The 13,967-nt window shown below is 39.2% G+C and overlaps 1 protein-coding gene across 2 annotated transcripts in view; it reads left to right on the plus strand.

Moving 5' to 3' along the window:
* Positions 1–255: 255 nt before the first annotated feature.
* Positions 256–13,967, plus strand: part of GUCY2C (guanylate cyclase 2C) — an 879,595-nt gene continuing 865,883 nt past the window's right edge. For both annotated transcript variants that reach the window (XM_089687691.1, XM_089687690.1), the window contains exon 1: positions 256–454. In XM_089687691.1, the coding sequence (XP_089543817.1) occupies positions 256–454 (199 nt within the window). The remainder of the gene's footprint in view (positions 455–13,967) is intronic.

Below are 13,967 nucleotides of genomic sequence, written 5' to 3' on the forward strand. Positions count from 1 at the left end.
AATAAAAATCAACTCTTTTATTGGCATGTACAGCTTTCTGCCAAGCTTAAAGGCTCTGACCTTTCTCTGTACAAATAGACAGCCTTAAAAAAAAAGTACATATTGTGTTATCTAAAGCTGTTAATAGGTGACCAGGCAAGTCTAAAATGGGAGTTATAGGAAGAAGCAGGTGATCACCAGACCTAGCAGTTCCTCTTATAAAGAGGGCATCACTGACATCTTCACAAACGGTTTAGTGAACTTAACTGATGTAATATGGTAAAGTCAACAGTATGTCTTTTTGTGCACATTCTTTTATGGCTACCAGCTCAGCTAACATCAATGTGCAAAAATGGCAGCTATACACTCCATGTGATTATGCTGAATGACTCAACAACAGAGTGGAATCTAGAAGCTATTAAAACAGCAGTGGAACTTGGATTTACAATACTCCACAGGGAACTACAAAAAGAAGGTATGGTCAATGTATTTGTGTTAGTATCTTTCATACCTCTAATATAATTAATATAAAGTTTTCTGTGTCATAGTGCAAAACAAAAGGTAAACACTGACTGATAATTTGATCATAAAGAAATTATTTTGTATATCCTTCCTTACTTAGGCTAGGTTCACATTTGTGTGGGTGGTTGTGGGTGTGAGACAATGTGTAAATCGAACCTGCTCCCACAACCGCAACCACCTGCAGCCAAACTACATTGCTCTTTTGCAGAAGTGTGGGACTGTCAATCATTCTTAAAAACACCCCCACGCATCTGAAAATGCAATGCGGTTTTAGTTGCGGGAAACCACATGGTGCAAAAAATGCAGAAACCTTTTCCGTGCATAAAATACAGGAAAAACAGCCCATTTAAATGAATGGGTTGTTGTGACCACGCAAACCCAGCTCGCAGAGCCACTTAAGTGTGAACCTAACCTTACAGAATACAATACAAAATACATTTTTTAAATAAAAAATTAATAAATATCAAAATAAATTATTTAGGAATTTCAAAAACTGAATATACAACCCCAAATAGGGCTCCTGGCAGCCTAATTGTGTTCTTTCCACACAATTAATCATTGTAATCTAAAGTGAAACTGAGGTTAGGTGATTGCAATCTAAAATTTGTTCTTGGAAGAAAAGCTAACAAGAAAGATGTTTGCGGGGTATGCAGGATCTCAGTAAGCACCCTTATCAGAGCTATTTGGGGAAAAAAGCTGTAGGGCTTGGCTGGAGTTTATATGCTAGCATGCAATATTGTTCCTTTGAGAGAAAAGGAGATATATTTGGATCCAATACAGTGTAATTTCCTTTACATTACAAACCCTAGATGAAGGGTCCCTTCTCTTTTCTAAATTCCTATGGCATCAAACGTGAGCTTCCAGATTTACTTCCAAGCTTATTTATTTATTTCAGGCATTTATATAGCACTCTCAATTTATGCAGTGCTTTACACATATATATATTGAACATTCACATCAGTCCCTAACCCTCAAGGGGTGTACAATCTAGCATGCAATATTGTTCCTTTGAGAGAAAAGGAGATATATTTGGATCCAATACAGTGTAATTTCCTTTACATTACAAACCCTAGATGAAGGGTCCCTTCTCTTTTCTAAATTCCTATGGCATCAAACGTGAGCTTCCAGATTTACTTCCAAGCTTATTTATTTATTTCAGGCATTTATATAGCACTCTCAATTTATGCAGTGCTTTACACATATATATATTGAACAATCACATCAGTCCCTAACCCACAAGGGGTGTACAATCTATGGTCCCTAACTCACATTCATACATACACATATTAGGGACAATTTAGACAGGATCCAATTAACCTACCAGCATGTCTTTGGAGCATGGGAGGAAACCAGAGTACCCAGAGGAAACCCACACAAGCACAGGGAGAACATGCAAACTCCATGCAGGAGGCGCCATGGTCGGGAATCAAACCCATGACCCATTTATTGCAAGGTAGAGGTGCTAACTACTAAGCCACTGTGCCGCCCTACTTAAAACCTTCTAGAGCTTTAGGCTGGATAAATGTCATATAAGACAGGGCTTTCCAACCATTAACATACATATACCTACATGAATTCCTGCATTTATTGTCACCTTATTTCAGTTACCCCTTGACATAACTACAACTGTGACCATTGCTTATCAATATTTTCTAAGCAATTCCTTATTGTATTTTAATGACAAAAAGTATTTAAATCTTTAATATACCGTACATTAGTTTTTAGATTGTAAAATATTAGAATGGAAAGGATCAGAATAGAATAGAATAGCAAGCCTTTATTATTGTATAAAGAAGACACTACAAAATGTGAATGCCATGCCACAAACAATGCTTTGCACACACATGAATACAACATAACAACCCACAAATCGCAATGCATATGAATAAATTAAATCAGTAACTTAAATACTAAATTAATCTTATTTAATTGTTACTTGCTGTACACTTGTTTATTAACACTCAGTGCATTTCTAACCCTGGGAAAGAAACTATCTCTAAATCTGTCTTTTTTCAATTCACCAGTAATGCCAGCTTCAGGGCAATAATTCAAATAAATAATCATCCTGGTACAAAGAATCCTTTGCAATGCAACTTGATCTACCCAGGCAGCAGGAACTAAAAAAATTATTTGACAGTCAATAATGTTTTGTGCGGAAAAAATATTTTTTTGGCAAACTAGCTTTGTCAGCTGCTGAGCAACTGACCTACCACACGAAGACACAGTATGCTAGAATGCTCTCAATAGAACAATAGAAGTAAAGGTTTCCCAGCAATTTTTCATCCACACCACATTTCCTGAGCACTTTCAGGAAATGCAGCTGCTGAAGAGAAGAGATCAAAGCTGTGCTATGCTTCCTAAAATCAATAATACGTTCTTTTGTTTTAGCAATAATAAACATCAAATTATTAACTGAACACCATTCTACAACTTTCTGAACCCACTCTCTTTAAGGCATGCTATCTTCCCCTGTAATTAAACCCATTACCGTAGTATCATCCACAAATTTGATAGTGGTATTAGTGGCGTGAATAGGTGTACAATCATAGGTGTAAAGAGCATAAAGTATATTACACTATTAACTTTAAAAGGAAGAAGTGATCACTGAACTTGTCATAATTACTGCTTGGGGTACATATACCAGTGGTTGAGAATTAGCAAAACGTAGTCTTAGCTCTCTGGTCTATGACTCCCATCTGGGCTTTCATTGAAGCTTCTGGGGCTATAGAGACAATTATAGTGTTCATGGATACTGAGAGAAGGCATCTTGTGAAACAGGCATGATCAGATTGTATGGACATACACAGAGAACACTAGGCATAAATACTGCATGTGATAGATATAAAATAATGTGGTTTATTAAGGAACAATGCCAGTGAAACCACAATGTAACAAGCATAAACCAGTAAAGCTTAATGACTGAAAGTGATTACACAGAATACACTAAACCAACTAACCAATCTAACTATGTACAGATGGCAGGATAAGACTAAGAAGAGTAGTCAGGATCAGAGTCAGGGTCATACATGGAAGATCAGGCAGAAGGAGCAGGGAGCAAGTCTGGACAGGGAGAGGGTATACGGGAGTAGGAACCTGCGCGTTTCAGAGAATATTAAACTATTCCCATACCTTCCTCTTGTCTTAAAATTATGAGGTTCACAAAGAAACAGTTCATAAGACAAAGATGTTGTCGTATATCAATGATGGAGGACGTATGACCAGTATATATTTATATATGTACTTTTTCCGCAGCAACTAGCAGTTCTTTTCCAGAGAGATGCATTTATTCGGATAAAGATACTTGTTACAGATGACAGAAATCCAGCTGAATACTTGTAAATATTACAATGAACAACAACCCTCAATGTCCCATTTAAGATACTTCATATCAAGCATAGAGATACTACACCGTCCAGCATACGTCAGATCTATAATATGCACCTAGGTAGCTTCCATGCATGCAATAATGTGAGTTATGATCTATACCTATGCTCCAATATTAATGACAGGAAAAATCTCCTCTCCCAGCGGAGGTACAGACAAGGCAGATGACCGGATACTTAGAACCTTCCTGTGCCCTGTCATATTTAACCAAAAATAAGCTTCCTTAATATATACATTTTTCCCATTCAGTACAATGGCATGCACTCTGATTGGCCACTGTTAGGAGCCCCTGTGATCTTCTGGGTGACAGGTAATACCTTTTGGGCTTGGACAGCTGAAGTAAAGTTGTCTAGATATTTCCTAAAGTGCATTCTTTTACTATTAATTAGATAAACAAGTTACCCTTTGAAGAATGCTATTTACCATACTTAATACCTTGGTTGGCCAACTCCTTTCATGTCTGACTGAGCTATCTGCATTCTATCACCCTTGAAAATTTGCAAATTACCTACTTTGAAGTGTAACAAGTCGACCCCCCAGAGTGCCCAGGTTATCTTGCATAAAATTAACATAGCAAAGAGTTCTTGGCTGCTTTTGTTGTATAAAATACATCTAGCTCAGTCATATTCTGGTTTGGTCAATAACTTGAGAATACACCACATAATATATATACAGTGGGGATCGAAAGTTTGGGCACCCCAGCTAAAAATTTGTATTAATGTGCATAAAGAAGCCAAGGAAAGATGGAAAAATCTCCAAAAGGCATTAAATTACAGATTAGACATTCTTATAATATGTCAACAAAAGTTATATTTTATTTCCATCATCTACACTTTCAGAATAACAGAAAACAAAAAAATGGCGTCTGCAAAAGTTTGGGCACCCTGCAGAATTTATAGCATGCACTGCCCCCTTTGCCAAGCTGAGACCTGCCAGTGTCATGGATTGTTCTCAATCATCGTCTGGGAAGACCAGGTGATGTCAATCTCAAAGGTTTTAAATGCCCAGACTCATCTGACCTTGCCCCAACAATCAGCACCATGGGTTCTTCTAAGCAGTTGTCTAGAAAACTGAAACTGAAAATAGTTGACGCTCACAAAGCTGGAGAAGGCTATAAGAAGATAGCAAAGCGTTTTCAGATGTCAATATCCTCTGTTCGGAATGTAATTAAGAAATGGCAGTCATCAGGAACAGTGGAAGTTAAAGCAACATCTGGAAGACCAAGAAAAATATCAGACAGAACAGCTCGCAGGATTGTGAGAAAAACAATTCAAAACCCACGTTTGACTGCACGATCCCTCCAGAAAGATCTGGCAGACACTGGAGTTGTGGTACACTATTCCACTATAAAGAGATACTTGTACAAATATGGTCTTCGTGGAAGAGTCATCAGAAGAAAACCTCTTCTACGTCCTCACCACAAAAATCATCGTTTGAACTTTGCAAATGAACATATAGACAAGCCTGATACATTTTGGAAACAAGTTCTGTGGACCGATGAGATTAAAATTGAACTTTTTGGCCGGAATGAGCAAAGGTACGTTTGGAGAAGAAGGAGCACAGAATTTAATGAAAAGAACCTCTGTCCAACTGTTAAGTATGGGGTTGGATCAATCATGCGTTGGGGTTGTGTTGCAGCCAGTGGCACAGGGAACATCTCACGAGTAGAAGGAAAAATGGATTCAATAAAATTTCAGCAAATTTTGGATGGTAACTTGATGCCATCTGTGAAAAAGCTGAAGTTAAAGAGCGGATGGCTTCTACAAATGGATAATGATCCTAAACACACCTCGAAATCCACAGGGGATTACATCAAGAGGCGTAAACTGAAGGTTTTGCCATGGCCTTCACAATCTCCTGACCTCAACATAATTGAAAATCTATGGATAGACCGTAAAAGAGCAGTGCGTGACAGACAGCCCAGAAATTTCAAAGAACTGGAAGACTTTTGTAAGGAAGAATGGGCAAAGATACCTCAAACAAGAATTGAAAGACTCTTGGCTGGCTACAAAAAGCGTTTACAAGCTGAGATACTTGCCAAAGGGGGCAGTACAAGATATTAACTCTGCAGGGTGCCCAAACGTTTGCAGACACCATTTTTTTGTTTTCTGTTATTTTGAAAGTGTAAATGATGGAAATAAAATCTAACTTTTGTTGACATATTATAAGAATGTCTAATCTGTAATTTGATGCCTTTTGGAGATCTTTCCATCTTTCCTTGGCTTCTTTATGCACATTAATACACATTTTTAGCTTGGGTGCCCAAACTTTCGATCCCCACTGTATATATTACACACAATATACTACACTTCCCACCAGTTATTCAGAAGGTTGCTTTTTTTGGATACAAGCCAAATAACCTACCGCTATATATTTGAATTGGGTAGAGAACACAAAAAAAGCTTATGCAAATAGTGTACTTGGTGAAAACTGAAGCCAGGAGCTAAAAATGCCAAAAATCTGTGGTGTACCCAGGATATGACATGTGCCATGGACTCAATTTGACGTGAGGCACCACTCAGGGGCAGCACTAGGGGATGTTTGGGTGTGCTGGTTATAGCACCCCCAAACATTTGATCGCTCCTCCATCAGATTAGCAGATCAAAGCCCCCCTATTCTATTGTGAAATCCTCTGTTTTTTTTATTGTGAAATACTTTATGTTATGGCACCACACAGCATCATGTATTTCGATGGTGCATGTACCATGGAAACTCATGATGCTGATCCAGGGCAGGTGGCATCCAGTGTCACCCCCAGCATTTAGAATAAGATGGATGTCCACCTTCGTCCACCTGCTCTGCCTCCCACCCTCTGCCATGCTGTACTAATATTATGATAGATCACTGATGTGACGGTGCTTGAGTAGTCTGATTTGGGGGGTTCTGAGGACACTGATGTGAGGATGTGAGTGGACCTGAGGACTTTGGTGTGAGGGAGCTTTGAAGACATTGATGTGAGGGGGCTCTGGGGATTCTGGTGTGTGGGGTTCTGAGGATTCTGATGTGAAGGGCTCTGATTACACTGATGTGAAGGGGGCTCTTAGGACAATGATGTGGGGAAGCTCTGATGTAAAGGGGACTCTGAGGACTCTGATGTGAAGGGCTCCTGATATAAAAGGGGGGCCGTGAGATGAAATCTCACTGACTTACAGAGGCAGGGGAGAGCAACTGTGTGATGTTCACAGCAGTTGAGTATTGCTAAGGCAACTGGCCGGAGCCTGAAGTGACTGCACTGCCGCTTAACACAAAGGTGAATTAGACTGCACTATACTGCAGAAAGCATGTTGGGTTAACAAATCAACAACTCTCTGTTATGGATATATTGTTAATTATAAGATTATTGAGTTTGACTTGCATTTTTGATTTGACATTATGGTAAGATGTTTGGACAGGGGTAGCTTCAGTGCTAGCTATAGGGGCTATTTTTCATAGATACTTTCCTGATGCAAGTCAAGAGCACTAACTACTGAACACCTATGCATTCTGTGCATTGTGAGTGTGTTGTTCAGTTTTGGTATATCTCACATGGATTAGCCTTCTTCGTTATGTAATGTGTTTTGGTGAGCAAAGATGCAGCACCTCCCTAATAAATGTATTACTCAGACAGCTATGAAACATACTGTATACCTTCTGTGCTGCACTCTCATGAGTTACCACCCACTTGGTGAAACCTGCTTTGGTTTTAGAAAAAAAAGTGTTATATATTGAAGTCTTTTAATTTCTTGGCTCTAAAGAAATACATTAATTACATTAAACCTGAAACCTGCTGAATTATAAATTTGCCATTTTCTCCCCCATTTTAGTGTCCTGAATAAGAATAAGCATCTATATATTTTATAAATATTGATTATTTTGTTATTAGAGATTTATTTTTATCATAAGCAACAATATTACTAGAACAGTGAATACTTTTTGAAGTATCTATCTATGCTGATTAGATATTTATTAATGAGTGCTGACTAGTAAACACAGCTTCCTGGGTGAATTCTGTATATGTTTTGTGAGTCATTGATGGGTAGGATTGTAGATATTTTATGTTATTCACTGTTTTTATTTTATGTTATTCAGCCATCAACTCACTTCAGAGTTGATGACTGATAAGCAGTAACCAAACTTTTGTTTTCTAGAATTTAAATCGGCCTAAGCTCTAGGTTCTGGAGTCCAGGGGCTTTGCAGAACTCTGGGTGGGAATAAGCCTTCACTCCCAGGACCACATTTAAGGCCCTTTTCACACTTGCGGACCGTTCGTTTCATCAGTTCAGTTAAATTTTATCAGAGAAAAAACAGATGAAGTCTACATAAGTTTTTCATCATTCTTTCATCAGTTTACCATTCATTTACCATCAGTTTACTATCAGTTTTACATCAGTTTTTACATCTATAGCAATGCAAAAATGGACAGTTTGTCCATTTACATCCATTTTTTGTCTGTTCCGTTTTTTGATGGACCAAAAATAGGGCTTTGATCCACTTAAAAAAACGGATGATGACGGAAGTGGACATAAATGGATGTAAACGGATTATCATCTTTTTACATCCGTGTTTACACAGAAAAGTATTGATATCCTTCTTTATCCATCAACAGGTTCATGAAAAACGGACAAATGGTCCGCAAGTCTGAAAGGGACCTTACCCGATTGCCTGATTGCTCATTATTAGTCTCAGCTGTGCTCAGGCCTTTTTATATGTCAAGTGACTGACAGGGCTGTCTTTCTTGATCTCTCTACTGTAGGAGCCTGTTGCTGGGAGTGCTGACAGAAAACTAAAACAGTATATGAGAAGCCTGTTTGTTTTGGGGAACCTATTAGGGGGATCTCTAAGGGATATACCCTTTAAAGAGGAAGGCTTATATTGACCTATTTTGAGCACAAATGATTCACTGACGTGGAACTGCGAATATTGGATGAGTATAGCACGAAGTTGAGGAAGAAGAAAACATTATTTTGCTTTGCGTTATACCTTGTTTTTGCACGTATTCACATGGTGTATAAAAGGGAGGGGGAGTCAACATATATATATTGTGACAGTATGAACGGCGAGGTGATAGATGGACGCAATGTGTCACCTCGCATGCGATCATACTTTGAGGTTTAAGGTGGAGTTCACTTTTTCGGGCCACAATGGTAGAGGTGGTTTCAGACCGGATTTTGTGCTCCACTGATGACCATCAACAGGTGGTATAAATAAGACAGGGCTGGAGCAAGGAGCTGCTAGTGGACTGGGACTCCGAGAACCATTCCTGAGAGAGCTGTGCATGAAAGTGATGGTTATACCACAAGAGAAAAGGATGGCTTCTTGTTTTGTTGGTGACAGGTAGAAGCCCTTCACCAGTGAGAGAGGAAAAACTTCCATGTTTAGTTAGTGCCTGGATGGCAAGGATTTATTTTGTGTTTTGTTTGGTTTTGATATTTTGCACCCTTTAATAAAACTGACGACCAGTCAGATTTTAAAGAAAGCCTGCTGTGCGGTCTACCATTTTCCTAGGGAAGGTGATCCCCCACATGAGCTAACCCCACTATATATATATATATATATATATATATACACACACTCATGGCAAAAAATACTGGCACCCCTGCATTTCTTTCAGATAATAGACCGCTTCGCCCAGAAAATTGTTGCAATCACAAATGTTTAGGCGTTCTCATGTTTATTTCTTTTGCTTGTATTGGTATGACAGAAAAAAGTGGAGAAACAAAAAGTCAAATCTGTCACATTCCATGCAAAACCCCCAAAATGGACGGGTCAAAATTTTGGCATCTTCTAAAAATTGTAAGAAATAATTGCATTCCAAGTTTGTGATGCTCCTGTAATTTGTAATTAAACTCACCTGTATCAATGAACAGTTACTAACAATATAGAAATCACAACAGCAACCAGTTAAAATGGTGAAAAATTTACTCAACCTGTTTGTTGTGTGTCTTCGTGTGCCACATGGAGCATGGAGAAGAGCAGCAAATAATTGTCTGAGGATTTGAGAAAACAAAATTGTGGAAAAGCATGGACAATCTCAAGGTTACAACCTCCAGAGATCTTAATGTTCCCGTGTCTACTATACACAACATTGTCAAGAAGTTTACAACCCATGGCACTGTAGCTAATCTCCCTGGACATGGATGAAAGGGAAAAATTGATCTGAGATTGCAACAAGGGATTGTTTGAATGGTGGCTAAAGAACCTCAATCAACTTCCATACAAATTGAAGCTGACCCTCAGGAACAGGGTACAACTATGTCAGCTCGCACTATACGTCGCAATCTGAATGAGAAGGGATGCTATGGTAGGAGACCCAGGAGGACCCCACTGCTGACACAGAAACATAAAAAAGCTATATTGGAGTTTGCCAAAACTTACCAGAGGAAGCCAAAACCTTTTAGGGAGAATGTGCTGTGGACAGATGAAACAAAATTACAGCTTTTTGGTAAAGTCCATCATTCTACTTTGGTACGTTTTCAGAAAAAGTAATGAGGCCTTTAAAAAAAGAATACAGTCCCTACAGTCAAATATGGTGGAGGTTCACTGATATTTTTGTGGTTGCTTTTCTGCCTCAGGCACTGGATGTATTGACATGGCATTATGAAATCTGAAGAATGAATAACAATAAAGTGTAGGACAACAGACTAAAACAGCAATGGGCAAACTACGGCCCTCGGGCCGTATACGGCCCGGCGGACCTTTTACTCCGGCCCGCGGAGCTAGGCTCCCGCTAGGCTCCTCTCACAGTCCGCCCTGAAGACCGGTGTAGCATGAAAATCTGTCTCCTATGAGGATCTGTCCCCCTCGACGTATCTGCGCATGTGCCGGAGATCGCCGATCGGCTGCTAATGCCTGAAACTGGCACATGCACAGATACGTCGAGGGGGACAGATCCTCATAGGAGACAGATTTTCATGCTACACCGGAACGGTGCGGGAACACTGCGAGAGGAACGCGCGGAGCAAAGGTAAGTGAATTGACACAGGGGGGACATGGGGACTTAATATGGGGGATGAATTAATATGGGGGATGAATTACTATAGTGGGGATGAATTACTATATGGGGGATGAATTACTATATGGGGGATGAATTACTATATGGGGGATTAATTACTATATGGGGGATGAATTACTATATGGGGGATGAATTACTATATGGGGGATGAATTACTATATGGGGGATTAATTACTATATGGGGGATGAATTACTATGGGGGATTAATTACTATGGGGGATTAATTACTATATGGGGGATGAATTACTATATGGGGGATGAATTACTATATGGGGGATGAATTACTATGCTGGATGAATTACTATATGGGGGATGAATTACTATATGGGGGATTAATTACTATGCTTACTATGGGGGAATATTACTATACTTACTATGGATGACACATACACATCATTCATCTACTCTTGGTCCGGCCCCCGGGTCTAATATATGAACCCATTGCGGCCCTCAAGTCAAAAAATTTGCCCACCCCTGGACTAATATCTCATATAAAAATAAATATTAAACAATAATTAAAGTCCCAGGAAAAAGTCACTTATAACACCATTGTGCAATGTGTATATGATAAATATTCTCTCTTCTTCAGTGTCAACTGTGTCACTACCATTAGGTGAAAAACCTGCTCACCTCAATTTATGAACTCATCAATAGGTCATTATGCGCTGAACATGTGGACAGACTTGTGTACCCCCTCTGTGATCTTCCTCCAGCACTCTTCCAGCACCGCCACAATCCTCCAGCTGACGAAAACAGAAAATTGGAACCATAGTGCTTTGTATTTATAAAACAATGTATTAGTGCCCAGATTAAAAACACTTATAAAATGTAAGTAACAAGCCAGCATATAATGTATAATTTCGTTATATGGCTCACCACCAAAACTCTCTTAGATGGTCATCAGTTCAAAATGTCTAGGGCTCAGCTCCTTCCACCTTAATGCTTTATGTACCAGATCTGGGCTTCCTCAGAAGGCAGGGAGCCTTTCTTCATTGGGATTAAATGTGGAATTTGATTTACACTATTTTATTAGTAATAGTTAGTGTACTATGTTATTAAGTCATATTTTGAATGAATTGTCCTTTTATCATTATTATGCTTTTTACAATTTACAAAGTGTATATTATTTCCAGCATGCAAGTTTTATTTGATATTTTTTCTGTTTCACGTGTTTTATGAGGGTTACTATAAACCATATATTGGTTAATTGTATAATATAGAGTGAGCTCCACTGTACTAGGGTAATACCATATTGCATATTAAGTTTTTTGATATTTTTTCTGTTTCACGTTTTTTATGAGGGTTACTATAAACTATACATTGGTTAATTTTATAATACAGTGTTTCTCAATCTTTTTTCAGTCAAGGCACCCTTTAAAATTATGGACAGTCTTGAGGTACCCCATTCTAAAATAGGGTGCCTCTAGACTGTTCATAATTTTAAAAAGGCACCTCATTCTGAAATGTGAAAAACTGTTCTAATAGTTTTATATAATGCAGCAACATCCACACACATAGGACACCCAACATTGGAGGTGATTTATTCTTCCAAAGCAAATACACTTTTGCACACGTGTACTGACTAGTATTCCAGTGTTTCTCTTTTCCCTCAGTTTTTCTCCATTACTGAGCTAATGTGACGCCAGCACTGAAGGAAAGGGACAGGGGAGGGTCAAACTAGGATGCTGTGCAGGCTGCCGACATCCTCCTTATCAACTGATGATGTCATTGGTTGTCAGAATGCCGGCGGCTAGAAGGTCGTAATGGTGCACAATGAAAGTTTTGAGCAATTTTTAGACATTTTGCCAAGGCACCCCTGAAGAAACCTTGAGAGTTGAGAGAGGCAGCTATAATATATAGAGTGAGCTCTACTGTACTAGGGATAACAGCATAACATTGATTATCTTGTTACAATGGCATCTGAAAATGGGTTGGATAAATTAGGAAGTAAGTAAATGTGTTGTCCATTGAGCTGATTTGTTGAAAGCAGACAAAATGGCCAGTGCAGTTTGCTCTGTATGGGGCTGCATAGCCGCATACTGGTCAGGATGCCCATGCTGACCCATGTCCACAGCCAAAAACACCTACATTGGTCATGTGAGCATCAGAACTGGACCACGGAGCAATGGGTGAAGGTGACCAGGTCTGATAAATCATGTTTCCTGCGTGTGCATCGCTGAGAGATGGCATCAGGATGCACTATGGGAAGGAGGCAAGCCAATGGAAGCAGTGTGATGCTTGGGCAATGTTCCTATAGAAAAACTTTGATACTGCCATTCATGTAGATGTTCTTTGACACATACCGCCTACCATAACGTTGTTGCTGACCAAGTACACCCCTTTATGGAAACATTATTTCCAGATGACAGTGGCCTCTTTCAGTGGGGTAATGTGCCCTGCCACACAGCAAAAATAGTTCAGGATTAGTTTGAGGAACACAACAATAAGTTTGAGGCTGAAACTTGGCCTCCAAATTCTCCACATCTCAATCCATTGCTGGAAAAACAAGTCCAATCCATGGAAACCTCACCATGCAACTTACAGGACTTAAAGGATCTGCTACTGACAACTTGGTGGAAGATACCACAGCATATCTTCAGCTCCTGTTTGTTACCATGTTACATAATTACAACTTGTACTGTAGATCATAAGCTTGATCACTTTTTAGTAGGTTTAGTTTTTGTAAAGATTTTTTACATTTAAAATTGAACATTGTACGAAATGGACAAGCACTGAATGAAAACCTGTAGTGAATCCTGAGCTATGGCCCCAATCCATTATCTGGCAGTTCCAGGTGCCTGCTTGCCTCCTAAGATACATTTGCTCTGTGTTCCAATAAGTGACCGATTCCTGGTCTTATTCTGGCTCACATATCTTCCTTTTGGTCACCAAATGTGATGGATTTTCTCTCTTGTTCACACTTCTTTTTAATCATTCTCTCACACCTCCATCTCATGCACTTGTAACACTACCCCCAAAGGGGCCACTTGATAATGCTTGCCCCAATAGGTTGCCTTAACCTTGCAAGCCTCCCAACACCTCTGACACTCTGGGTTCAGACATATTTCAGTAGTATAGAATATTAATGCAT

Source organism: Staurois parvus, unplaced genomic scaffold (genome assembly GCF_062004578.1).
Source record: "Staurois parvus isolate SC_StPar_1 unplaced genomic scaffold, SC_StPar_1.0 ptg000436l, whole genome shotgun sequence".
Lineage (NCBI taxonomy): Eukaryota > Metazoa > Chordata > Amphibia > Anura > Ranidae > Staurois > Staurois parvus.